Source organism: Drosophila subobscura, chromosome O, assembly GCF_008121235.1.
Source record: "Drosophila subobscura isolate 14011-0131.10 chromosome O, UCBerk_Dsub_1.0, whole genome shotgun sequence".
In the NCBI taxonomy this organism is placed as follows: domain Eukaryota; kingdom Metazoa; phylum Arthropoda; class Insecta; order Diptera; family Drosophilidae; genus Drosophila; species Drosophila subobscura.
In genome coordinates, this window is record NC_048533.1 from 7539739 (window position 1) to 7567286 (window position 27548).

General features: G+C 43.6%; 4 protein-coding genes across 4 annotated transcripts; 1 reads left to right on the plus strand and 3 right to left on the minus strand.

The window, feature by feature from the left end:
• Nucleotides 1-88: 88 nt before the first annotated feature.
• On the minus strand, nt 89-3742 carry LOC117898974 (ATP-binding cassette sub-family B member 6, mitochondrial). The gene is made up of 6 exons (XM_034808715.1): nt 3591-3742; nt 2817-3121; nt 2553-2752; nt 2169-2491; nt 1685-2089; nt 89-1626 (listed from the first exon to the last, which is right to left on the minus strand). The coding sequence occupies exons 2-6, from the start codon at nt 3114-3116 to the stop codon at nt 275-277; spliced, it is 2580 nt and encodes an 859-aa protein (XP_034664606.1). The 5' UTR covers nt 3117-3121; nt 3591-3742; the 3' UTR covers nt 89-274.
• Nucleotides 3743-4836: 1094 nt separating this feature from the next.
• On the minus strand, nt 4837-6300 carry LOC117896580 (transcription factor Ouib-like). Its single transcript, XM_034804985.1, has 4 exons — nt 6045-6300; nt 5216-5976; nt 5039-5149; nt 4837-4971 (listed from the first exon to the last, which is right to left on the minus strand). Exons 1-4 carry the CDS (start codon nt 6159-6161, stop codon nt 4854-4856), a joined length of 1107 nt encoding a protein of 368 aa, XP_034660876.1. The 5' UTR covers nt 6162-6300; the 3' UTR covers nt 4837-4853.
• A 673-nt stretch (nt 6301-6973) lies between these two features.
• On the minus strand, nt 6974-26269 carry LOC117896418 (atrial natriuretic peptide receptor 1). The gene is made up of 9 exons (XM_034804735.1): nt 26030-26269; nt 19187-20347; nt 15940-16054; nt 13694-13838; nt 12211-12637; nt 11419-12147; nt 11184-11348; nt 9297-9480; nt 6974-9231 (listed from the first exon to the last, which is right to left on the minus strand). The coding sequence occupies exons 2-9, from the start codon at nt 20103-20105 to the stop codon at nt 7518-7520; spliced, it is 4398 nt and encodes a 1465-aa protein (XP_034660626.1). The 5' UTR covers nt 20106-20347; nt 26030-26269; the 3' UTR covers nt 6974-7517.
• Nucleotides 9519-10358, plus strand: LOC117896420. The gene has a single exon (XM_034804737.1). It carries the CDS (start codon nt 9631-9633, stop codon nt 10210-10212), a length of 582 nt encoding a protein of 193 aa, XP_034660628.1. The 5' UTR covers nt 9519-9630; the 3' UTR covers nt 10213-10358.
• Nucleotides 26270-27548: the final 1279 nt, after the last annotated feature.

Sequence of the window (27548 nt, forward strand, 5' to 3'; positions counted from 1 at the left end):
CCAGGGTCTCTCTTTTCTCCTCTCTACAATTCAGATGTACAGATGATGATTCTCTTAAAATGTATCCTAGAACAGACGTAAGTGTCGCTTGGTCTATACAAATCTACGTTATTTATTTTAAGAGTAGCGTAGTATAAGGTTACTTATGCATAAACGAACTTAGACTTTCGACAAATTGCTTTCATATCTCAAATACGTGTAACAAAAAAAATGTACCACACATCACACATGGGTTATATAGGAATAACACAAATTTGCCTACTTAAAGCTACGATTAACGCGCTCCACCATGAGCATGTCCTGCCCTAAAATGTGCACCACCACTTGGACCAGCACCCGCACTCGCACCACTGCTGGCGGGCTTAGATTTTTCAGCCTCTCCACTGTCCGCGGCATTCTGTTCTGCATCCAGATTTTTGAGCTGCTGCTGCCACATGTCCGCATAGATGCCATCGCCACGCTGGACCAACTGCTCGTGCCGGCCCCGCTCCACAATGCTGCCTTCCTGCAGCACCAGAATCTCATCCGCATGGATGATGGTGGACAGGCGATGCGCCACAATAATTGTCGTTCGATTGGCGCACACTCGGGCCAATGCCGCCTGGATGTTGCGCTCTGTGTGCGTGTCCAAAGCGGAGGTGGCCTCGTCCAACAGCACAATGATGGGTGCCTTGAGCAGGGTCCGGGCAATGGCCACTCGCTGCTTCTCGCCGCCACTTAGGCGCAGTCCACGCTCGCCCACCTTCGTCTCGTAGCGATCGGGGAAGCTGAGAATCTTCTCGTGAATGTCGGCTGCTCGGGCCGCCTCATAGACGGCCTCGTCAGAGGCACCCAACTTGGCATACTCAATGTTGTAGAAAATTGTGTTGTTGAACAGCACCGTGTCCTGGGGCACCACGCCAATGGCCTTGCGCAGGCTCTGCTGCTGCACGAGCTTTATGTTTTGGCCATCGATCAGGATGGCGCCCGTCTGTACATCGTAGAATCGGAAGAGCAATCGCATGATTGTGCTCTTGCCAGCTCCCGAGGGGCCAACAATTGCCACAGTTTTGCCAGCGGGCACCGTGAAGTTCACGTTGCGCAGCACAATCTTCTCTGGGGTGTAGCCAAAGGTCACGTTTGAGAATTCAATGCCACCGCCAGCAGTGAGCAGTGGGGCACATCCGGGCGCATCGACAATCTCCTCATCCTCGCGCAGCAGCTCAAACATGTTCTCCATGTCCACAAAGTTCTTCTGGATGGCCCGATAGTAGGTGCCAAACCAGTTCAGAGGCATATACAGCTCCATCAAGTAGGTGGAGAAGAGCACAAAGTCACCCACGGTGAGGGTCTGATGCTGGACCACCAAATACACGCAGAGCAGCGAGCCGGCCAGCAAACCCAGGCACAGTATTATGTTCTGTGCGGTGTTGAGCATGTTGAGGGTGAGCATCGACAGGAACTCCTCCTTCTGGTACTTGAGAATGGCCTCCCTATAGCAATCCACTTCGTAGTTCTCCGCTCCGTAGTATTTGACAGTCTCAAAGTTCAGCAAAGAGTCCACGCTGCGGGCACGCTGCTCATTGTCTGCCATATTCATGCGTCTTTGGTATTTTGTGCGCCATTCCGTGATGGCAATTGTGGAGGCTACAAGGATAAGACTTTAGAGGAAACCAGCCACAGCCTGAGTGATGAGATCTCTTACCTATGTACAAGAACATTGTGAGGAAAACAATCAAGCCGAACCACCAGTTGAAGGCGTAGATGAAGAACGCCACAGCCACGAGGAGATCCAAAATTGTGGGCGTTATGGAAAACACAATATAGTTGAGCAGATTGTTTATAGAGTCCGTGCCTCGATCCATTACGCGCAGCACCTCGCCCGTCTTGCGCTGCAGGTGCCATCTCAGCGACAACTGATGCAGATGACGGAACAGATCGATCTCAATCTCACGGGTCGTGTACTGCTGCACTCGAATCCAGAGGAAGGTGCGCAGGTTGTTGAACAGGCCCATGGTGCCAGTGCCGCCGCCTTGGAGGAACGACAGAGCCACGTAAATCAGCACAAAGTCCCAACGGAAGATAATCGGCTCGATGGTCAGGCTGTCCACTAAAAATGGCAAGGCGAGGCGAGGCGAGAGATTAGCCAAATGACGTTGGGAAATTCCTCATAAAAAACCATGACCTACCCAACATCTTGCGATAAATCGGCAAAAACAATTTAATGACGCGTCCGGCAATCAGCATCATGATGCAAATGAGGACGGCAATCTGCAGTGCCAAGTCCTTCTTGGGCCACAGATAGGGGAAGAGTTTGCGCAGCTTGCGCCAGCCATTCCTAAAAGCGGAGCCCGACTGTGCGTTTGCCTGCGACTCGCCGGAGGAGTCATTGTCCAACAGTCGCTGATGGTAGGGCGCCATAATGCCAGGGGCCTTTAGACCCAGCACAAAGATCAGCAGCGAGCAGAGGAAGCGCGTGACAAATAGACCCATTTCGATTTGGTCCTTGTTGCTTGAAGTTTAAGAAATATTAGAAAATATTTATAGAATTGGGGAGGGTATTTTATGGTTACCTCTTAAGATTGAACCACCAATCCTCGTGCCGTAGGTTAATAAAAGCCAGCGACTCATTGATGAAGGCCAGGGTCCAAAAGAGCAGCAATATAAGTCCATGCCCACGCGTGGGCACGGATGGGAGTTGATAGAAACGCTCCTTGAGTGTCAGACAAATGCTAAATGGATATGCAAAGCACACCACAGCAGTCGAATATATCTAGAGGAAGGTCACAAAGAGGTCATCAAATGGTTTCAAGAGAGACAGACATCAATCTACTCACCATATAGCCATAGACCGCACTGTCTGTATAGATGCGAGCATTCAAGAAGAATCGCATGACAGCCAGCACGGGTAACAGGAGCAGCAGGAACAATTGCAGGGCATACAGCCGAGACTTGGAGATCTGTGTGGGATCCGTGATGCGAGTGGCATACTTTCGGTACATCAGCAACTGGATGCAGCCAAAGAGCAGTATAAATCCGCCATATACAGACGGACCCACAGTGTCCATGAAGCAGTGGGAGATGCCATGATTGGTCCACACTTCGCTGAGCGTCACATTCGGCGGGCAGTACAACATTTTGCCTGTTGAACGGTTGAACTATTTACTCATTTGACACACAACGAGAAGCAGGCGGCTACTATGATAAGCCCTGATAGCAGAGCACGTCCGACGACTGGCGTGCGTTTAGATAAAATCAAGCGCAAGCAATGACTGAATGCTTCTATGACCAATTGCCTTTGTTTTATGGGGGCGGCTGTTTCACAATTAATCTCCGAAATTATCAGTCGCCGAAGCGGCACCAAGCGGGAATCACATTTGCCTCTACGGCACTGCACACGGGGATATGGGTGCGTTGCGCGCAAAAGGGTGTAGAACCTTCTACATTTAGCACCTACTCTTTCCAGCACGGCACCAAAGTTCACTTCACGGGGGAGAGCAGCAGCATATTCAATCAATGAAACTTGCAATTCATTCCACCCATTGGCTATGTAAAATTATGCAATGTTGCGCATGCTGTCTGGAGACGCTTGTACGGCTTTAACTGCTTACCCGCTATTGACGCCACGCACTAGTATAGCCTAAATAATTAATGCTAAATGATCTGATTGCTCAATGAACAGACAAGAAGGGCGAAATTGGCATTAATTCCGGGTTAAAATCAAAACAACACAAAGAAGACCAGTGTGACCGCGGAATTATCGATCAAAAATACCGACAGACCCTCGGAAATATACCCTTTAATTTTCAAAATGTACTGTAAATATACTGTCAATCTAAAATCATTTTTCTCTACTTTGATCTTCTGTTTAATATTACCAGCTAGTTATTAATTTCAGCAGTAAAACTGTAATTTTAACCAAATTATCATTCAATTTTCTACAAGATTGGCTGATTTTCATACCTTATCTTTATTTGATTGATTGCAATATAAGGTTAAAACGAAAAAGGTCAACCAACAAAAATAGCATAAAACGTAACGTGAGTGGGAATGGATTGTTACGTATTTGACAATTTGTTGCTTTTCAATCAGTAGGTATGTAAGTATAGAATGGGCATTTGTATACCCTATTTCCATAAATTAATAATAAAATTACAATTTCAACGCTTCTCTCAAATATTAATAATGACGTTATCTTAGACTGACATGTTTTTAACCTTATCATATGCCTTCTATAGATTTACTTATGTAAATATTGATCTTGATACATTCCCGATATCTGTATTCTGCAAAATTTCGTTGAGCTCCAATACAGATTGATTTGATTTTGCATTGATTGGAGCCAGAGATTTCCAAAATTTCCTCAATTCGAGGATATCTATTCTTCCAAGGGTACTAAATGTTGCGTATTCCGTGCCAAATGTTGGAAAACAGTGCTGCTCCCAAAAAAGAACTAATGAAAAAGAAAGAACAAAAAGGAACGAACTAAAAGAACGACTTAGTTTACTGAATAAAAATGAACGAACGAACTTGGTCTACTACGCGTAAGCTAAGCTGGGTTTAGACGATGAGTCTGAATCGCGGATTCATGTGTACGTGTGATGCCAACAATCTCAACGATTCACAGAATATAAAATCGATTTATGTAGATATTTGGCAAAGTCATGCGCTCGGAGTTTTTCAGCTATGTTTCTCACATTCTGCCCTCAGCTATAATCCAAGATTCATATGAGGAATCATGCTTTGTTCACAAGTTGAATCATTTAGCTTGAATCTTGGATAATTGCTGAGACTAGACTGGGCTACTACCCAGTTTTCTATGTTGAAGAGTAATATACATACGAAATATTGAATGACTTTAATCTTATAATTGCTTAAACTTTCTCCGTACTAGGAATATCTTTATTTTTTGCTCTCATGACATGCGCCTTGGATTTAAGATGAACCGTTAAGTGTGTTTTTCGCTTGAAAGTTAGATCGCAGGTTTCGCAGCTGCAAAGAACAAAAATAATTAACCAATTAGACCTATGCCAAAAAAAGAACAAACAATTGTACTCACAAAAATGCCCTCACGCCATTGTGCTTTAATTCATGCTCCTTGCGAATTTGTGGCGCGCTGAAACTTTTACTGCAATAGTAACAGGGATACGGTCGTACTTTTGAGTGAATTCTGTGCGACAGAAAGGTTATGGTTACAATTAGACCAACAAAATTATAGCAGCTCAGTCTTACTCACCGCTCGTGAATGGTGCGGGGTGTACTATTTTTAAATGCCTTCTTGCAGTATTTACAGGCATAGGGCTTCTCGCCTCTGTGCTCAATCCTTATGTGAAGCGACAGCAAATGTTCTGTGTAGAACTTTTTGCCACAGTCCGGGCACGCAAAATTCTTGATTCCCGTATGCCTCAGCATGTGCAATTTGAAGTTGCTCTGATCGGTGAAGTGCCTGCCGCACTGCTCGCAGACACAATCCCGGCGACGCTGTTGACGCTTCCTTTCGACTATCTCCTCCTCTGTCAAGTTATTCCAAGTCACGTATCTTCTGCGTGTACTTTTGGCTGTGCCAGCTGGCGTTGTGGCTGCTGCAACTTTCTTGGGTCGATCCCTACTCCTGGTTTGGGTAACCGACACTGGTGCCACCTTGTCGGCGGGAGAGGATCCACCGTCTGAGTTGCTTGAGTCGGACAGCTCTATCTTTAGACTCGTAATAAGAGAGTCTGCATAATGTGCAGTATCCTCCGCTTCACCATTGTTTTTGCTTAGTGGATCGTTGTCGTCCTCTTCTGGGTCTAACAGCTCTTCCACTTGAATCTCACGCTTTATTTCTGTGTCCTCATCATAGTCAGTCGCTAACTCTAAAGGAGTCCTGCTGCGGAGTTGTTTCTCCAACAGTTTCTCCTGAGTCTGGATGCAGAGATTTCGGAACACGATTGCCTGATTCAACTCGTGCAAACAACAAGCACAGATGCATCTTGGCAGCTCTGGATCATTAACGAGCTGCAAATTAAGGTAAAGACTTAGGAGGGGTTTGCGGACATTTCGTTGCTTTGCTTGATGGAACTCACCAAAGTCCCGACCACCAACTCGACGTTCAGCAGCAGTTTAAAGTTCTCCTTCTGAAATAGATTCTTAGCCTTTGCATTGTAGATGACGCCCCCGCAGACTCGGCATTGTAGCGTCATTATTTGTTTTTGTATTTTATGGTTGAATCACCATTGACCAGGTTCAATGATTTTATTTGTTTGCGGCAATGGGGGAGCCCTGTGGATTGTTGTAGCCATTGATGAAGTGTATCAGCTGATCCAACAGAGTTTGCGGCAACATTTTTAATATTTATTAATTTTATTAAGTAAAAACCAATAAACGATAAAATATACCGTCAGAGCCACGAAAATATACCAAAATATACCATCTCATTTCAAAAATATACCGTAACATACCGTTGTTTTAAATTGTATTCCTCGATTTTGATGTTCTAGTTGATATTACTAGCTTGCAAAGCCTTTTAACACAGAAAAAATAATTTAATCCGATTGAAGAATCAATTTGTCTTATTGTAAATACTCATTTTTATTGGATTGTATACTGTATGACCTTATATTTTACAAATTTGGATTTTAATTTTTTATTTGATGGGAAATTCTCTCCTGCTCCTAAACGGTCAGAGTGTGACCGCAGAGTGCGTTAATAGTAACCGAACTTAATGCCCGATATTGATATTCCGTTTAACATTAATAACTAGCTAGGATCTTCATCCTTGAACACATAATTTTATCAAATTTATGTATTATTTTTCTTCAGGACTGGCTTATTTCAAGTACTCCTTATCATAGGATTGGTTTCCAATATAAGTTTTAAGCAGAAATGGTCAACAAAAGTGTCCCCTTTTTTACATGGTAACTACACATGTGCCATTAACCGTTTCCGGAACAGCTGTTAACCGTTTGGCGTCCGCAAACGAATTTGAATCAAATTATAAGTCCAACATAAATTCTTCTATTTCTTAGGTATAACCTCTTTATTCGTAAATTTCTCAAATAAATATTCATGTTCCTTTAATACTTTACACATATACTAAAAAATGTCTCAATTTTGTCTACACTTAACAGCTAGTTTCTAGTTGCTAGATTCTAGATTACATTCACTTTAAATTACTTGTCTTCTGAGTTGAGTTGGAGAAATGAATATTCAAAGCACAAGGAACAGATCAAAACGGTTTCGGGGTGGGGGGGCCTATCCTATTTACAACGATTTATGGATAAAATTCACTACTTACGAGTAAGGAAAGGAAAGGAGAGGGGGACTAAAAGCTACGCCAAACACTTCCACTGCAGAGTCTCATACAAATTTCGAATTTGATTTTCATCTCACTAATCTCCATCGACTAGGCGTGTCGATCCATCCAGGTCGATGGTTGTTCAACTTGGGTTTAACTTATTATCACAAACAAGTACATGTACATAATATGCATATAATTACGAGTAGAGTAGAGTAGAGCCCTCCGGCTTTGGGGGCGGGCACTCTACCCCCGCTTACAACTACGAGTTGATCTTGGCCAGCAGGGGCTGTGTCACGGCACTGCCGGCCCCTGCTCCGCGACCCGCCACCTGTGGATCAGCCAGGCCATGGCCGTGGCTATTCGAGGCGCCCGTCACCGGCTTGCACAGCAGCTGCTTGTAGTTCTTCACCAGGTAGCCATAGTGGTGGCTGCCCACCACCGCAGTGGCGTCTGCGCCCAGGTTGGCTGTTGGAATGTTCTGGCTGCTGCAGCTGCTCGCACTCCGCTGGGGACTGCTGCCCATCACCAGGGGCTTGGCAACTGCCGACGGCTGCATCTGCACACCCTTCTGCTTCTCGATTAGCAGTGAGGTCTCGCCGCCGTCGGCAAACTTGATCCTCTGCGAGCTGCCCAGGCTGCCCGTGTCCAAGCCAGAGGCATTGGCATTGGCTTCGCTGCGACTGCTCGTCAGCAGCGTTGAGATCGTGGGCGAGGGCTTCAGCCGGCTGCGGCCGGACGCTGGCGGTGGCTGCAGAATGCCGCTCAGATTGGAGTTCGAGTTGGACTGGACATGGCCGTGATTGTTGTTGTGGTTCTTGAGGGCCCCACTCAGGGGCAGCCGGAAGTGGGCCAGCTCCCAGCTATCGCTGGCCTCCTCCATGTCGCGCAGCGAGCGGCTGCTGTAGATGTCGCACGGTTTCTGTGTGGCCTCCGCATCCAGATAGTAGTTGTTCTCAGTCTTTTGGTAGTCGAAGCTGCTGCCGTTGAGCTTGGGCGAGCTGGAGCTGATCTTGCGCTTCACCCGGAGGTTGGGCGAGCACTCCTTGGGCGGCGGCAGCGCAATGATCGGCACGGCGGCGGCCGCTGGCAGCTGCGGTGGCGCCGCCACAGCCAGCTCTGAGTATTGTTTGTGGAGTGAGTGGATCTGGCGCTGTGGCTGCTTGAGGGAGGATCGACGGGAGAGCATTAGCTTGCTGGGCGAGAGGTGGTCGTTCGGCTTGGGCACCTCTCCCTCCAGCCAGTAGGTGAGCATCTCGCCCTTGCCCTTCATGGGCACAAAGCCGCGGCGGGTCGTCACAAATGTTCCGAAATCGTCCAGGGCCACCTTTGTGGTCTCGCTGATGTGGATCTTCAGGGCCTCCCCATTGGACTCCATGCGAGAGGCCGTGTTCACGGTGTCCCCGAAGAGGCAGTAGCGGGGCATCTTCAGGCCCACCACGCCGGCCACGCAGGCGCCCGTATGCAGGCCGATCCTCAGCTTGAGCCGATCCTCCGGCCGATGGTGGATCCTGAAGTTGTGCACTGCCTCCAGGAGGGCCAGCGCCAGGCGGGCAATCTCCCTCGCATGCTGATTCCCATTGCGAATGGGCAGGCCGGAGACCACCATGTACGCATCCCCGATCGTCTCCACCTTGTACACATCGAAGTTCTCCACAATCGAGTCGAAGCAGGTGTACAGATCATTGAGGAACTGCACCACCTGCATGGGCGTGCTCTCCGCCGAGATGGCCGTAAAGCCCACAATGTCACTGAAGTAGATGGTCACCTGGTCGAAGGTCTCGGCCACCACGGGCTGCCCGCTGATCAGCTGAGCGGCCACACTCTGCGGCAGCAGCTGGTACAGCAGCTTCTCGCATTTCTTCTTCTCCTCGTGGTAGTCCTGGGTGCGCTCCTCCACCAGCTCCTCCAGGTTATTGGCATACAGCTCCATGCGCTTCAGCAGATTGTCCACAATGTTGCCAGTTTCATTATCCCTGGAAAGCGGAAAAAGAAGAGATTAGCTAGAGACCTCTTTACCCTCTACTGTCTCCCCACTCACTTGTTAAACTTGCGTATCATGGACTTGAGTGTGTTAAAGTCTGGCCTCTCGGCGGGATCCTCGGCCCAGCAGCGTCGAATGATGCCATTGATGTCGGCCTTGGTGTCGCCAAAGGGTTCGAGATCGGGACGGAATGGCTTCTGCATACGCGACGGATGATAGCTCTTCACCAGCTCGATGATCTCTGTGAAGAAATGGATGGAGAGGCTTTGTGTAAGACTTCATTCTCTCATTCAAGTTTCGATTGCTCCCCGAACTATGTAAATTGTTAGTGTCTAATGTCATTTTATGTCCTGCTCTGGCTGGGGAGCTGCTACACCTGCTACACACAGACATGTGCTCCAAGGATCGGTATCTGCAATTGTTTTGTCCAGATCTTCTGCCGGGCAAAGCGCCCAATTGGTTTGCCTACAGCATGAATCCCAACTGGTTTCATCAGGAGGAACTGCTGCGCTCCATCTACAGCACACAGGACCTGCAAACGGAGTGCCAAATTATGGGTCTAATGATGTCCGTGTCCAGGTCAAGGGCGCAGTTTCCGCCGTCTGTGCTCAGACGAGTCGGTGGCATGGACAACAAAACAAAGCCGGAACCAACCGATGCCGATGTGGTCTTTGGCCGCTGCGAGAAATTGCCGCCAGAGCCCCACTGTGGCTGGGGCCGATCACGCATCGAGTGGCTGTGGCAGCTGGAGCGACAGCAAAAGCTGACTCAAGCCTGGCTAGAGCCGCTCGGCTCCATCGACCTGGCCAAGAGTACTGACATCCGTGGCCAAAGCAAAAGCAAAAACAAGACCAGAGGCAGACGGCATCCAGCAGGCTGCTGGTGCTGGCTTCGTCACAGCTGCGGCCTGGGCCTCGACTCCGACACGGACAGCCTGGACGTGCCCCACTGCCGCCGCGAGACAAGTTCGTGATTTGTGACACGTCTTCCACAGGGGGAGACAGGAGCAGGAGCAGGAACAGCTCGTCGACAACTTTTCGGGTCAGCCGTGCAATTTGATTTCGATTTCGAGTGAATGTGTTCTGAGACCGCAATTAAATTCGTCTTCTCCAGGCACAACTCTGAGCTCTGAACTCTCCAAAAGCGGTCTGCAAAAGTTACGCTCGGTGGCGGGCAAGTGGCAGGAGGGAACGCCGCTCGATTCCCAAACCCAAGTCAGTGCATAATTTGATGAATTTGTCAAGTGGTTGCCACGAGTGGCACTGTCCCTCTGCCTGTGGCAAGTTGTAGACCAAGTTTTGAGCGCCAATTGAAATCGGTGCGAGGTCTAAAGTTCGCTTTAGGCTTGGTTAGGCATTCAATGCATTTAGCTGTGATGGTGGAGAGACTGGGTAGAATGCAGCAAAGTGGCAGATGGTTTAAGCAGCGTAAAGTCAGTGCTACTTTTAGTTTAATCGTTTGGGAGATTTCATTGAACAAACTCAAAGCTTCCTCTATATTATACCCCCAAAAAGTAGCTGAACTTCTGACTTAAATCATTAATCATGTTACGTTTCTTTTAAAGCATAAAATCTCTCTGTGGATTAGCTTTAAGGTACACTTCTGGTAAGCCTTTAATCACTCTTGAATATCAGGTCAATCCCGAGGCAAACCATCAATTGACTGATGGTGTTCAGTCCACTGTCAGAGATTTTCCAGGCAGGACACTCATGCTCTAATTTGTGTACGAAGCCATGCCACACAGCCACATGCAACAGTCCAGCACCGAGCCACGGAGCAACCGCAACATGTGCAAAAATCTGGCATTAAAATTCCGCACAAGCAAAATCAGCCGCAACACGAACAAGGAAGAGAAATACTTAACCCGGACAGAGGACAGAGGTGCAAAGGATACTCAGGAGGAGGCAGGAGAAACAATTTCATTGCATACTCGTACGTACGTACCTTGTGGCGATTTCTCATACGCACACTTGCCGAGAAAGAAGGGGCCCTGTCGTGTGGTTATCTCGTGCACAATGACGCCAAAGGCATAGACATCGCCCTTCTGGGTGCCCTCGGGGGCGCGGTGGTGTTCGAGCCTCAAGAGCTCTGGCGCTGTCCAAAGGAGGTCTGCAATGCGGGCGAGGGATGTTTATTGTGAGAGTGAGAAATGCACTGAGAGCTGGTTGCGGTTACGTACTGCTCCAGTAGGCGTGGCTGTTGCAATTGCCTCCATCGCTCTCCAGGTCGTAGCGCGAACGTCGCAGCGTGTGGAGGCCAAAGTCTGTGATCTTTAGGACAAAGCGAGAGTCCACCACGCAGTTGGAGGACTTGAGATTGCCGTGCGAGCGAATGTCGGAGCTGTGCAGGAACTGCATGCCCCGGACGATGTCGTGCATGAGGGACAGCTTGAACATCCAGTCCAGCTGGAATTGCTCGTTCTCCAGGATGTCCTGCAGCGAACCCTTTGGACAGTATTCGGTGAGCAGAAAGCTGCGTCTCTGGTCCAGGCACGCGCCATAGAACTTCACCAAATGATCGTGCTGCAGGTCCTTCATTCGCTTCAGCTGGAGCATGAGGTTGCGCGTGAGCAGCGCCTGCACATTGTCCACCTCGATGGGCTTGATGGCCACCTTGCTCTTGCGGAACATGCCCACGGGTATGAAGATCTGTCGATCCCCATTTATGGACACCATATCCTCGGACATCAGCGTCAGCTGCGAGCTCTGCTTCACCAGCGAGTGGAAGGATCCGCGCAGGCCACGCTCGGCGGCATCCCGGAACATGACATCCTCCAAGGAGACTTTCCAGCTCATCGAATTGATCTCCGCCTCAGCGATGTAGTGGCGATAGCCAAAGAAAAAGCACACGGCCATGATGATCACCATGCTGCCCAGAACAATCGAGAGTATGGCATAGCCAGGAAGAGCTGAAAGAATCATCGAAAATGAATGAAGTATTCTGGTTTTATATTTATTACGAATCTACTCACAATTATCGGGGCACAGAGCTCCATCGTAGCCACAGCTGGGACGATCCGATGGCGCCTCCTCGCGATCACCTGCCCAGTGAATCTCTTTGTTGGACTCGAACTCCAATCGATTGTGCAGAAAGTGGGCCACAATCTCAAAGCGGCCCGTATTGGGATTCATGTCGAGCAGGGAGTACGCCGACAGTCGATCCCCATTGGCATCGATGGTCACGTTGCCGGTGATGCCCGTGAAGCTGCGGTTCCACATGCGTCGCACCATGTCCGTGCCATTGATGGGGCGGGTCAGCATGCTGGGATCCTCGCGGATGCTGTCGTTCAGGGCGTTCGCATAGAGCAGGACCCCATCGAAGAAGGACGTGACAAAGGCCGAAATCGGCTCGTTGTCGCTGAACGTGTAATTGTATTTGTCGGCTGCAATGGCTTTGATCTGTAAAAGGCGAAATCCCATACCAAAAGCATTAATCTCAACGGACTCGCTCTCTCTTATATATCTGCCGCTTCTCCCCCACTCTAGCCAAAGGGCACCATCAATTGTTGTTCGTGGCTCCTTTAATTGCTTTGGCCGCCAACAGCTCCTCCGTGAAAATTCAATTACGCGTTTGCTCGCTTGGAAATGGCAAAGGATTGCGCTGGAACGTCTGACTTTTTGTCACAATCCATGTGGAAATTATTGCAGACCGCCGGCCAGGTTGTGCCAAGAGCGGAATTTGGTTTGGCCTTCCACCTTGACAGGGATTTGGCTGGCAAGAGTTGCGGTGCCAAGAAAGAACTAACTTGTCTTAAGCTTTAAGACTCTCCTCTCGGCTAAGTATTGATGGAAAATGTGGAAAGAGAAATCCAGGCAGAGCTCAGGGCTCTGTCAATGTTGGCAGCTCATTAGGCCAGGCGCCTCTCATGTGTGTTTGTGTGTCTCTAAGGACTAACTACGTGTATCTGCAGACAAGTGTCCGGCTCTCTGACTGGCTGCTTATCAGCAAATGCAGCAGCGCAAGCAGCTGCAGCCTCATTTTCATTTGCTTTCCTTTGGTTTGGCTCTGAGGGGATTCTGTGGGTTGGCTTTTACGAGGGCACTTCAGTGTGAAGTTGGGCCAACAAATGGGCTCTCAGGTGTTGTCGGAGCTTCTCTGTTTGTTGTAAATTTACCATGTATCAACAGAAAAATGTTTACGATTCCTCCCCTCTGGCCCCCACTTCTGCTCCGCTGCAGGATCCTATGCAAAATAGGCTATGGCCAAGAGAGGAAACGTGCACTGGCATTGAGTATGCATGAGGCTGAGGCTGAGGCTGGCCAAAAAAGCGAGGATAGGAGATGAAAGCAACAGCAAAACACAAAAAAGAGAAGGAAACAAACGAAGTGACTACAAAAGAGCAACAAAAGAAATCTGGGGGAAAAGAAAATGTTCAAATTGGCTGCCACATCCATTTCCATGCAAATATGGAGCATCAACCATCCACCCACCCCAGCACCCACGCACCCACTCACCTCATTGGAGACCCGCGTGTACTCATTGTCGTTGGGCTGCTTAGGGGTGACGGTCAGCATGGCGGTGTAGGCCTTCTGGGCACGCTCATTATTCAAATCCGTATCGTTCTTATCGTACCACGGCTGCGACGTCAGATAGGGAACCCTTCAAAAGAATGCAAAATATTATCAATCAAATCTCCCTCCTGCTCTTACGTACAGTCTGCCCTCAAATTTCGTATTTATTTTTGACTTATGTGCACAGCATTTTGCCTTATCAATGCAGTTTTAATTTGCCTTTGTGCCCTATCCGCCGTCGTGTTAGGTTTATTGCCAGCTTTGATATGCGTCATAAATTGTTTATAAATAGATTTGTAATTGTAAAGTGTGCGGAAACAGCACACACACACTCTCAACCCAAAAAACCCACACACCGCTACAGCTACTGATACTTCCATTCGAAGATGATTCCATGTAAATGTATTTAAAGTACATAACCCTCACTCTCTATACACAGTCGTTATCTGTGCTTCGGTCTAGTTTCAATGCTACTAGTCCCTGGTTGCGAATACATTTCACAATTATTGATTATGAAGACTGCAAGACATCCATGTTTCGCTCAAGGTTCAGTCTGACTTGCATTTATGAATGGGGTGTAAAAGACTCGATTGCGGACAGAAAAACCAAAAACAGTAGATGCCCATGATAAAGGAGATTGGGAGAAAGAAAGATGGGGGAAAGAAAAGATACATAGATGTAGGAGACATCTGTCAATGACTGGGTATCCTTTATGCATAGTTTCTGTAGTTTATATGCATGAGATGCAGATGCAGGTGCAGTCGATTGGAGTAATAAAGAGATTATTCCAATCTCTGAGGGATGGAAAGATTAGGACGAAGCATTGAAGAGATTTCTTAAATTTGAAGTCAGAGTCTTGTTCAGGTTCTATCTATTATTAAATGTACTGATATCTGTAAGTATAGTGCCACAATCGAGTGAGCAGTTATCAGACCACATTCTCCCCTTAAATTTATTACAAAGTAATGAATGATGGTAACTTATATTTCGAGAATTTCATGGGGGAATCTGTTGACTATTTATTTCAAAATAGATCTCAACAAATATAATTTTTGTAAGCAGGAAATTGATTAGTTAATCCCAATGTATATGCCGGCATTCAGACTAACATTCAGACAAATGCACTTGCATACGAGTGCGGGTAGTTGTATGTATATAGATTACACTTGATGTACATATATAAACGCAACATTTTTCCATAGATTGCGAGTGTCATGAAGGTCAGAAGGCGATTAGAATGCATTTAATGCACATGCTAATATAGAAATTGACTGCAACAATATACGAGTTTTCGAGAGAAATATGAAACTGCATATGTAGCTGGAGGAGGAGTCCAACCATCTGCCTTTTCAGTGCAACCAGAACATTTTCATCACTTGTACAGATTACACTTTCGCATGGAACATGGTCGTAGAATTAATCATCGAAAGATCTTCTTTTATATTTATATTTAGTCTATATAAGAGCAACGCTCCCTTGGCTCTTTCTTATGATTCTCGACTTCCTTTGGCAATATTTACCATATTTAGAGTAGATCTATTCTATAAGCGGGTCACACAAAAAAAGCTATCGTGTTAGGGTGAGGCTGTGGTGAGGGCATGCGTTGGGAGACAAAGAGACCCGACCCGAGAGCATTACTCAGCATTAATATTTGCGGGTAGTCATAATGAATCGAAGTCCAAGTCCGAGCCCGAGCTAGAGTCCGAGTCCGAGTTCCCTGTACCAGTCTGAGGTGCTCTTACAGTCGATTTATGGCTTTAATCGATTTGCCTCTGCCATGTGCCGAAATGTGGAATTTCCTCAATTTAAAAATAGTTTTTGTTTTTGTGGCTGCCGAGAGAGGGGTAAATGCAGATGCTATTTATGGACAACTCCGATTGCAACATTTCATAATTTTAATAACCTTGACTAATGTCTGTACATTGTATGTACATATGTATGTATGTACATATGTATGTACATATTCGTATGCCCGCACCTCGTGCGCAGTTTGTAAAGAATATTTTTGTTCGAGAGTGCGCGTGGTGTACTTTTTCGTTGGTTTGTGATATATGTACATATGAATATTTTGTGTTATTGTGTTTGATCAAAGTGAAAGGCAACAAATTGATCACCTTTTGTATCTGTGGCATCTGTGTACGAGTATCTGTGGTCTTGGTGTCTGTGTAGTAATTCAAAGATTTACTCACCGCGAAAATAACTCAATATTGATGAAAACGTATTCGCCGCTATCGATCATATTCAACTCCTCGGCTGTCAGCATAATTTGACGTATCGACTGCGGATCGGCGCACATAATGACAACTGCAAAACAAAAACAAAAGGAAAAGAGACCAAAATATGAAATACAAATAGTCATGTTTATGGCCTGAGCTGGTGGCTCTCTTGTCATTAAAAATGTATTAATTTATTTAAAAGCTGTTGAAAACGAGACTGGTACGATTGTCAGTGGCTCTGACGTCAGTGAATGCAAAAACGGCGTAAGGAAGACAAAGACACATTGTTTCTTAAATTAAAACTCAAAAATATCTTAATGATGCTTCACACTCAAGTTGATATGAGTCTGACAGCACTCGATACCGCACTCGTTTTCGATATGTCTTCGGAGCAAGAGTAGAGAATAGGGAAAGGCATTTTCATGATGTTTTATAGCCAACTTTAGAATACAACTAAGCAATCCAAAAATAATTTTATCCCTTTAATACATGTTTATTGTATTGGGTTTGGGTTCTGTAGAATTTTCCAATTAGCTCCGTTCAAGCTAATCTGAATTTTGCATATTAATTACTAATTGAATGCCATTCAAACTCATGAATAATATTATTGAAATAAGTTGTAAAAGTTATCCATTCCTGGCAACATTTTATATACAAACTTTTCAATATATATTCATGTCCGAAACGTTAAAAGAATATTGATAGCAACAGCTACAGATACCTGACGGCTGCTAATTATTTCTGCCTAATGTGCAATTAAAATGCGCGCACAATAGATCTAATGGAGTCCATCAACCACAAATTGAATGTCAACTCGGGGAAAAAGCAGAGGTTTTATCATACATCATTTTATCATATATTTTAGGTATCCATTGTGGGCAATAATTGTTTTCTGATCCACATAGAGCAGCACACTTTCTTTGCTAATATAATACCTACTAAATCCTAAATGAAATTGCCCAGACACTCAAGAGTTCATGTAAATTTCATCAATTACAAATTGAATGTCAGGCCAACTCATAAATACACATTCAAATGTCTCGGCTGGCTGGCACTCTCCATATGCCATCATAAACTGGCCAATGTAATTGCCCAGACGACATGCAGCACTTATGATATGCAAACAAGGGGCTCCCAGGAAGGTATTTATATGTCAAATGTGTTGCCAACAAATGCATAAACTATATTAATCTGAAACTTCTGCGTCAGAGAGAGAGAGAGGGATGTATATGGAGACGTAAATACATTTACATATGTATACATATGTATGTATGTATGTATGTATGATGCGTAGCTCAAACACAGAACAATCAAGTGCAATTTTCTCAGTCGCTTACTCCGCTCAGTAATGAAATTTTCAACGTCATCTTTTCAATTTTCTTTGCTGAAATTTAATTACTTAAAAGATTTAAAAGAGCACAAGCCCTGGCCCTGGGCTTGGTTCAATTTCAAGTTCAGTGCAAAAAACTTGCAATTGACTTGATTTAATTATGCAATTTTTATTTTTCTTTATTTGTTTGCTGCTTGTTGTTTGTCTTTTAAATATTACATCTCCCCTCGAACTTTTGTTCTGTTGTTTGCGAGTATAAAGTTAAGTCATGAGTGTGTGCATTTTTATGCCATGATATGAATAAGTAATTAAAAGTTGTGCCCTGAGTCAGACGGAGGTGTTCTCAAGCATAAATGTTGTGGCCGAGGACTCTGAACTTTGCCTCGGCTTATAAATCAATAACCAAAGCAATATACAAAATATATTGTGTGCCATAAAAAAAATAATGATTGTGTAAAGATTGACATCAGGAAGATATCAAATAACAAATTGAATAAATCAAAGCACAGAACAAAAAGATTTAAAGTGAATTTCCTGAGCAGTAACTTAAGTTATTTCTTATATAAATTATACAATCAATAAAATAAAAATTACACGTACAGATTTATGACGAAGAAAGTACTCCTATGGACTGTCCTTGAACTCAGTTCTATTGTTAGACATCAACCATAACAGATAATTAACTTTCTTTGTCGGCAAACCCAAAATTATAATGCACAGAAAACAGACTCATTTAACATTCAAAGCGTTTGGCGACATCATTATGTTTTAATTAAAATGTATTATATGGCAAACAAAATCTTTTTGGGAACAGATATAAGATTTATGGAGTTTAACAGCAGCCATAAGGTGCATATATGTATGTATAAAGGAATCTTTGTACGTCGGATGAATGATATATCAAAGCACAGTCCTCTTGGATAAAGCTTTTGGTTTTTGGGATGCCGATTAATTTCCCTTACTTTCCAATGACTTTTGGAAACAATAGAATCATATCTTAATTAATGACTTCTTTATTAATTGTAATCCCTAGGCACTTCCAAGAATTTTTTGTTCTCCCATTAAAATGCAATTAGCATAGAAGTGTGAAGCGTAATGCCGCGAAATGCCACACAAAATATGCATAACGATTGTAATTGTTTATTGTGTTAATTGCCAATAAATGAAATTAAATGAGCTGTAATCAAACAATTTCATGCAATCCAAATGGAACGAGACCGGCCACACAGGCAGACAGACAGGCATCAAACTCACAGAAGCAGAGGCAGAGGCACACACCACGGATGCCTGATATTCGACTATTTGCTGTCACTCATTTGTGTCCATGACAACTGATGGCTTCATAACTAGCCCGCTGCTAATTTGATATTTTAATTAACAGCGAATCGTTGCCAATATTCATGCCCAATCAGTTCACATTTCACATTTGAATTCACTTATAGTCGACTGCAAACATTGCTCATACGCACCGCTGTGCACACAAGCACTGCCTGCCTGTGGGGACTATTTATAATAAGACAGAGAGACTAATTAAAGCAGAACCTGATCAGATATGTATCTTTGCACTGCAAACATCTATTCCTATTGGACTGGTTTCTTGAACTTGTCTTTGCCACACTCTTTGCGCTCTTTGCGTGTCTATAATTAAATCGTTTTCGCTTTCAATGACAGAGAACGCAATGAGGTTAAAACAGTTCAGGGTGGCTGTAAGCTTAAATGCACGAGCAAGTGGCAAGTGCATCAGATGGGCAAACAAATCGACAAGGTCGTCTCTCTGTTGCATGCCAAGGAGGTCAAGAGAGAAAATATATGGGATGAGCACACAAAATGTGTGTGTCGGAAGTGGAAACGAATGCATGTTGCTATACAATAATATTTCTAGACACTTACTTCTCGTCTGCATGGCCACATTCTTGAGCATTCGCGTTATATCCGCCTGGGTCCAGGTGGTTGTATCGAATCCCAGCTGATACACCGAGTGCTTTTCGATGGTGTCGTGTATGGCGGCCAGGCACAGGAAGCACACAGAGTTACCTTTGACCTTGGAGTTCTCGTTCTGGTAGATCAGGGCAGTGCGCGTCCAATTGAAGCTGTTTAGAATGGCTCGCACCACATTTCCCAGATTATTAACCTGCGCGCCCTTGAGGCGGGTAAGTGTGGAGTAGCTCTCGGACTTTTTGTTGAACTCCTTGGCATTGCCGCCGGTGGTGAGTACAGGGACCTGCCAGACATCCGCATAGCGGGAGATCGGAGCCAATACATACTCGCAAGGAAGTCCAAACACCGCATTTACCTCCGGCCACTGGGTGTAGATCTCGAAGAAGCCAATCGGTCCGTACTTCGAGGAGCAGAATGTATCCCTTGAAATCAGCTTGATGTCGAAGTGGGTGTCACCGACGAATCCCATCCGCTGGATGTGCCGAATGCCCAGCTCCAGAACGGGCAGCACCTTCGGCATTATGCAGTCATTCTTGTTGTCGGACTCCACAGAGGGCAGCAGGGCCACAAACACCAGCTGGCGATGGGCCACATGGTGGTGATTGGGCATGGCATGGATGGGAATGCTCGGGAAGTGCTGCACCAGCTCCGTGATCTGCGACTTGTGAGAGTTCTTGGTCTCGGGTGTCTTGAAGCTGTGCTCGTCGGAGCTCGATCCCATGGTGGCCACGCCACCCACAGCCTCGACATCGTAGAACCAGGCCCGGGCAGGTCCTCGACTCGGCAGCAGCACCACCAGCAGCAGGCACAGGCTCAGGCCGAGGCTCAGTCCCCGTAGTGTTGGCCGGACCGATCTGCCAACGGGGGGCATCTCGGATGAGATCTGTTCCGAGCTCTCCTCCACTCTGGGGAACGGTGTCGTTTTTCTCTCTGAATCTCTCGCTCTCACTCTCTCAGATGTTCGGCTCGGGATACTCGATTGGGTTTGTGTCAAGCGTTGCACTTTGTCACTGATTTTGATCGCATTATTTATGCGAGTGCTTTTATTGTTATCACAGCTTCTTCTTTAATTCATTTTCGATTTTACAATATATTTAACTTTTGCAGCAAGACCTGCATTGAAATTGGAATTTTCGTTTATTAATTACACTGTTTTGTTTGCCTCGAATTTTTATTAATGATCGCCGATTGTTCAAATTTAATTACCCCTCGCGAAACTTTTCATTAGCCAACTGGTTCTTCCTCCCTTTATTTGGTTGCCATCAATTTTAATTAGTGTTCCTACAGGAGGCAACGTTTTATTTTATTTCGTCATCCATTTATTGAAGCATTCACAAATATGCACAGCCGCCGATTCCCATTGAAGGATAAGCCAAAAATCCAAAATAATATTTACTATTCGCATTTATAAATTTAAGCGTACGAGCTCGAATATGAATACGAGTACCGTAAATGCAGGCCGCGAATAACAGACGCATTGCAATTTTCATTCCATGTAAAACACTTGTGTGTGCTGGCAAATTGCTTGTGGAGAATATGAACACCAAAACACACAAACAATAATCGAGTTTCGCTGTAAGCAAAGCCGCAGTTTGAATACTCTAAGCTTTTGAGGGGGATTTAGGTAACAGATTTTGCTTTAAGGGAACTCTGTTAAATTAGGAAAAACCCATTCGGATTTGACTGATACTTCGAGCTCTCTGAAATCGGTAACCACTGTTCAAGATTCCTTTCAATGTAATGAGCACTCTTCCCTTCACCATGCAAAGGGTATACACAACGGAGAGCTCCACAAAACTCATAAACAAACTCTTGACTATTTTTAGCTTCGACTCGAATTACAGATATATTTATGCAAATGTTTGTTAGGGCCAGACGCGAGGCGAATAAAATGGAACAGTCCAAAACGAACCGTTTGGCGTATCCAAATCGACTCTTAATGGATCTTAACAGATTCAGTTCTTAAGAAGTAATACTTAAGATGTGAGAGAAACCCGCTTGACATCTTTTGCTTTTGTGGTTGGACTTCTGGAACATACAACAAATAAATAATTGATTGTAATACCCGTACAATTTGTGTAAGACCCACTTGATGTCTGACAACGCATGCGACTAAAACAAAAGGGCTAAAAATAAATCCAAAATGAGGTATTTAAAATTCTTTTGACCTTCACCTGAGCTCCGAGGGAATAAATATTTTGTTTTACTCTGTACTGACACGTATTTCGGCCGGCTTACATTATTAATTTAGTAAGAGAGAGAATATTATAAATCTTTGAGAAGATTGCCGAATTCGTTACAAATTTAACGGCAATTAGAAAAGTAAGTAAAGAACGTGGCGAATCATTTTGATAGGGGGAAGAACTGAAGAATGATTCAACAGAATTCCGAAAGCACATTATTGGGGACAGTGTAGTTCCTGGACTCTGAGCTCTTGACCAATTTTTCCGTTCTCCATTATCATCAACTCCATTAGAATGCCGCGGCTATGCGTTCATTAAACTCAAATCCAAAGCCGAATAACATCGAAAGCCCAAAGCCACAAAGATATACTTTTGTATCTAAAAATAACCGCAGACAAAAAATTGCCCCTCCAAGTCATTCCAATGTGGCCTAAAGCGCCAAAAGACACAACAAACAATGGTAATAAACACAATGCGATGAAGAAAAAAGTGGATTCGCCATTCGAGAGATCTATATAAAAAATAAAATAATGCTACCATAATGATGCCCTTTGGCGTTTAACTTTTTCTCATAACCACATCTCATTCTTAAGATTTTCGGAGCGGTAAAATATGAGGAACATGTTCAGTTATGATCGTGGCTAGCAGTAAATGACGTTTGGCGCATAAAAACGAACATGAAATAATGTAGACACCTAGAGCATTAATTTCCTGGAGTGGCGCATACATAAAGATTAATATTGGACTTTGGCTGCCCAAAGATCCAGAAATACTCTTTCCATTCTTTAAAAGAGATTGAATGAAATACGCTGTCTGTTCTATGAATGAACTGGATATCAAATGTAAATCTTTCCCATTCAATTCCTCCATAAATCTAGACTTTTTCCATTAGTTTTAGCGGTTAGTAACATATTATTCAAAAAAGAACCTCCTACAAAACCGCTATTCAGAAAGCGTTAAATATTTACCTACATATGCACAATTCACATATTATCGATGTATTTGACATTTAGCAACACTTTCAATCAGTTGAAGATTGATTGATGCCTGATGCCAGGAGACAGAAACCTCATTGCTGCGCAACTTCCATTCTCAAGGTTGTCGGACAAACAATTCGTCAAATGCCAAAAAAAATAGAAGAAATATGGGTCAATTTGAGGCTTGAGACCAAGCCAGACAGGAGAGACAGTCAGAGAGCGAGAAAGAGGGATGAATAAAAGGAGAGAGATAGAAAATTTTTGTTTTTTGCTTTGTTTTATTATTGTTTGAATTGTGATGTTTTTTTTTGGTTTTTTTGAATGGTTTTAATTTTTTACGCTTTTCGGTTTTGTGTATTTGAGTATTTTTTACCAAAGCGGGTCTTAAGAGTTTACACGTGCCGTGGATTAACAGATCCCCCTTTCTTCACCTCTCTCTAAAGACCCCCTCGGAGCTCATTATGGGCCTCTATTGGAGGTCCAGTCCATGGGGTGTCCCATCAGGTAGCAATGGTTGGAGGTATGTATCATGGGATGCCGTTAGACCTTACTCTCCCACTGTGTTTGAGACCTGTCATTTTGGCTTATGGCTATTTTTAGAGCGTAAACCCCAGTCAACAAACCAGCAGCTACCCCGTCCAGCTGTCGCCTCCTTACCCTTCGCGATTCTGCTGTCATCGACTTTTTCATGCTGTTTAATTACTTTTCGGAGACCCACAGACTAAGCAAAGTAGCAAAATGGAACTGATTTATTTTCCATTTGAACAACCAGCTTAAAACCGTTCAAAAGTCGTTAGATTTATCATTTGGATAATTAAATAATTAGCTAAGCTTCCATTTTTATGCCATTTTTATGTGTGACAAGACACCTTAGTGAAACATTCATATTCAGCAGGGGCAATGTGTACTATTAAAAGAGAATTCATTAAGAGAAGAATATGATTCATAGGGTTTTGTCTGGCAGAGCACTTTGCTACAGTTTAATGTTTAATGTATAAAGAACAGAGAGAGAGATGTACAAAGTACAGAATGGAGACAGACACATTTCAGCTCTGCCAAGATGAGAAGAAGTTGCTCTAAGATGCTTATCTCTTCAGAATAATTTATGGTTAAAAAAAAAAAAAAAACAGATAGATTAACAGAAATATCCACTATTAAAGCGAATACCCAAAAGAACATTTCTATCAAAAAACTCAAGTCTACTCTCAAGAAGCTTTCTGATATTTCCCTTGAACACAAATCATATAATCCAAGGAAATATTTTTAATATTTATCATAACTTTCTTCTCTGAATTTCCCCTTTTATTTCTTAGATTGGAGAGTATTCCTGTGTCGCTGTTAATCTTTTTGGACATATTATGTAGCCTTCTTTACGGTCATTACTACTTACTACTCTTTATTTGTGGGCTAATATTTTTGTTATGGTTTATTTTCAATTGTTTCTTTTCGACTTATTCGTAGGTGCTGTTCAAGCAGATTTCAGCTAGAGCGAAATATGAGCTGCATTTTTTTTGTAGAGTGCTCTGTTGTTATTTTTAGCACTACCTGAACACAATAAAAACACAGTCGTATGGCGCGTAATACTGAGAGTTAGGTAATTGGTAAAAAGCGGGAAACAGTATCAAAGCATTTTCCAGAATCGGCCATTAATATTTCTAAAGTACTCTCACTGCCAGTACACAGAGTTAAGATCATTAGTTAGATATACGATCTCTGCAGATCGACTTAATGAACTCATATCAATCATTGCTCTCGCAAGGCACTCATTTGCATCACGTACTATAATCATGAATCAATTCAATTAGCCATTAGCATATCTTGATTCATCTCTGGCACTCACAGTCGCTGTTGATCCGCTCAGAGACACCCTAGACAGGTGTGACTATGAGCTGCCTGTGTAAGCATTCATAAAGTTACACTATGCATCTATCTATTCGTGGGCGTTTTAATTACACTCATTGCTCATTCACTCGTCAGAGTGACACTCATTCCGCCACCTCCCCTTTCCGTGGAAACTTTATGCATAAATGTTTACGGGAAAACATTTATTTGCACATTGCACTCTTTATGCTGTGAAAAATCAACAAACAACAACAAAAAAACAGCGACAACAAAAATATAGAAAAACAAAACAAAAATGCGAAAATGGAACCAAAAATGCAAGGCAAGCGATGCTGAATATTCCATTGGGGGATTTGAATGGAAAACAATTGTTTAGAAGTCGCAGTTCAGATACTCTAATGAATATTTAGAGATTTTTAAGTATACAATGGACAAGCATATACCATGAAGGTGGAAGCACTGTTAAAGAGTTGAGTTTCCATTCAATAGCATATGGTTAAATTTTTAGCCACCTGCCCTATGAAAGTTTTATGAGTTTTGATACAGCTTTACACATTTTCACATATAAATTTTCCATTAAATGTATTAGTATTTATCCCCTTTAATTTTCCATTAATTTTTTCCGCTCAACTAAGCTGCTGTACCCTCGACAAGTTTTCCAACGGAAACATTTTCAAATAGCTGAATAGCAACAGTGCAAAATTTTACAAATTGTATTTCAAGTTCAACACGTCTGTCAGCACTGACCCCACGCTACTGCTGCCGTTTTTTTTCTGTTCTGTTCTGTTCAGTTCAGTTCCCCTGGGGACTACTGTCCACTCCGCATCGAAACAATATACATATGAACAATATTGTGCACTGTCTGTTCTAGCAGTTCTCTCCGATGTCCGATTTCAGTGACCCTTCTCCCTTTGCATGGATGTGAAATATTTCGGTTTAAAAGCAATTAAACGGGCCCCAAAAACGGAGCCCCACAAAAGAAAGAAAACCAAAAGTTGTGTGTTTGAAGGAGCAAACACGTTCTTCTGGCTACTGCGACTGTAAACTGGCTACTGGATACTGGCTCTCCAGCAATTTGTTTGCTTTTGCGACAATTATAAATATGAAGAAAGAGGCAAATAAATAATCTGAGAATTAAATTTGCAAAGGCTTAAAAAACGTACATTGTTGTGTGTTTTCGGGGCCACAGATCTTATAATATTCTTTAGCAGAGTTCATTTAACAAAAAATGTTTGCTCATATTTCAGTTTGCGATTTTTAGTAGACACTTTTATTTATTATTTGTCTATATGCAATTAGTCATGGAATCAAGTTCCCAACACACAAAATCTGATTATAATTAGTTATTTATGTCCAGTGTATATAATTAGTGGTTCCAAATATGACCACCAACATTAATTATGGCAAAACTAGCGCCATAAATTAAAATTAATTGTTTACAGCGATCCCATCAAATTACAAAACAATCGGAAATGATAAATAAACGATGGCAAACGCCACAAATATTTTGCAAACAAATCCAATTTTGTGGTCAGCGCGAAATGATTTGTGAATCTTTTTGGCTTCTGGGTATCTGGCAGATTTGTCGCTTATTGATTAACATTAATTTCGTTATGGTTCGGCACCATTGTCGCACAAGTGTTAATTGTCCGCAAGGGTTAAGCACTTCCATTACACTCGATAAAAACATTCATTATTTTCCTTTCTAATTTCTCTTTTTCTCATGATATTTATTTATTTATAGATTTATTTCTATGGCCTGCACATTGTGCCAAGATCTCAATTCTATTTACTTTTAATTATGCGCTTTTTATCTTATCACTCTTTTTTTCTGTGCGGTTGCTACTATTGATAAGCCATATCATTGAGCATACAACGTGAAAAACACAAAAAGCCGTCGCATTTTAATAATTTATATTTCAAATTTTAGAAAAAACCCGCGTACTTTTAATTGAGTTTTTTCTTTTCTTTTTTTCGATGCGTTTCGTGCGCGATTTTCTCAGCGCTTCGAACGCGCTCGAATCGTAAAACCGAACTGAGGAATCGAAAGCAGCCGCATGCGACACGACGATGGCGATGCCGATGCCGAAGCTTTGGCAGCGACGCTAAAGCTTTGTCGGCGACGACGTCAGCGCTAAACGGCGAATGCGCTGTCAGCTGCTGCGTAGGTGATCCGCAAAGGGAGAAATGGAGACAGGAAGATGTAAAATAAGTAGAGGATCCTGAGAGGGAAATGATTAATTTATGTGAAATCTCATTTCCATGTGAGGATCATTGGCTAAGACACCGAACATTCTGTTAATTTGATTTTTAATTCATCTTCGGCAAAAATTATTTCTTTTTCTTTATTCAAGTTTTTTCCCATGGAAGAGAGACCAAATTATTGATTTTCATGGCAAACAATTCAATTGCATTTTTGCAATCGGAAATGAATGAAATTATAATCAACAAAAAGAATCCAGACCCTGGGGCAGAACACGCATGTGCTCAGATTTTCTTTGGTTCTCTTTTGGCATTTTATATGCCTGTTGTCCATTACGTTCTCACATGGCCAAATCCAATTTGAATTTCAACTACGCTGGAGATAGTACATTCGCAGCCGGGGCTGGTCCAAGAGCTGCGCTCCTGCTTAGACTACACAGATGCAAACACACATGCATACAAATGGGAGGCAGATAATACGCATCCCCAGCGTGACACGCATAAAGTGTTTGGCTCAGTGTGCGTGTGGTGCACCCATGCCTGTTCACTCCATTTCCTTGTTGGCCCCATGCTTTCATATTTCAGTTTTATTCTCACTTTCGTTCTATCTATGTTTCTTTCTTCCTTTTTCATAGCACTTGAACTTAATAAATCACATGGATGAGACCGAGTTTTTTGGGTTAAGAGAATGAGAGCAATGAGTGTGGAGCGGAATGAGATGCACTTGTTGCCATCACTTGCGTTCCTTGCGTTTCATTTCTACATGTCAGAGTGTGTGCATCTGTGGGTTGGTACATGTTTGAGTTGCTGTAACTGCATGTTGTTTTTTTTTTCATAACTGTTTGCAATCCTTTCAGGTTTTCGTGTTTGTTGTGTCAGAAATTTTGAAATTAAACCGACTGGTGCCTAGTCCTTCAAGAGGATTAGCATCAGGAGTACATCTGTTCACTTTGTGCATCAACAATTGGAACACTCAGACAGTGTCAGACCAGTCTGTCCTTCTGTCTGGGTCTCGTTCTGTGTGTGTCTCTCTCTGTGTATGTGTGATAGCCATAAATTAGATTCTTCCTGCCACGCATCGTATTCAATGCCAGCCATTTCTGCAATTTC

Coding starts and splice junctions, on each gene's coding strand:
- LOC117898974 (XM_034808715.1), bottom strand. CDS start 3,116: ATGTTGTACTGCCCGCCGAATGTGACGCTCAGCGAAGTGTGGACCAAT. Junction 2,492..2,552: donor TGGTGGTTCAATCTTAAGAG/GTAACCATAAAA, acceptor TTAAACTTCAAG/CAACAAGGACCAAATCGAAA. Junction 1,627..1,684: donor CACAATGTTCTTGTACATAG/GTAAGAGATCTC, acceptor TTATCCTTGTAG/CCTCCACAATTGCCATCACG.
- LOC117896580 (XM_034804985.1), bottom strand. CDS start 6,161: ATGACGCTACAATGCCGAGTCTGCGGGGGCGTCATCTACAATGCAAAG. Junction 5,977..6,044: donor AGTTGGTGGTCGGGACTTTG/GTGAGTTCCATC, acceptor CTTAATTTGCAG/CTCGTTAATGATCCAGAGCT. Junction 4,972..5,038: donor AATGGCGTGAGGGCATTTTT/GTGAGTACAATT, acceptor TGTTCTTTGCAG/CTGCGAAACCTGCGATCTAA.
- LOC117896420 (XM_034804737.1), top strand. CDS start 9,631: ATGTGCTCCAAGGATCGGTATCTGCAATTGTTTTGTCCAGATCTTCTG.
- LOC117896418 (XM_034804735.1), bottom strand. CDS start 20,105: ATGCCCCCCGTTGGCAGATCGGTCCGGCCAACACTACGGGGACTGAGC. Junction 13,839..15,939: donor AATATTGAGTTATTTTCGCG/GTGAGTAAATCT, acceptor ATTCTTTTGAAG/GGTTCCCTATCTGACGTCGC. Junction 12,638..13,693: donor ACACGCGGGTCTCCAATGAG/GTGAGTGGGTGC, acceptor CGCCTTTTACAG/ATCAAAGCCATTGCAGCCGA.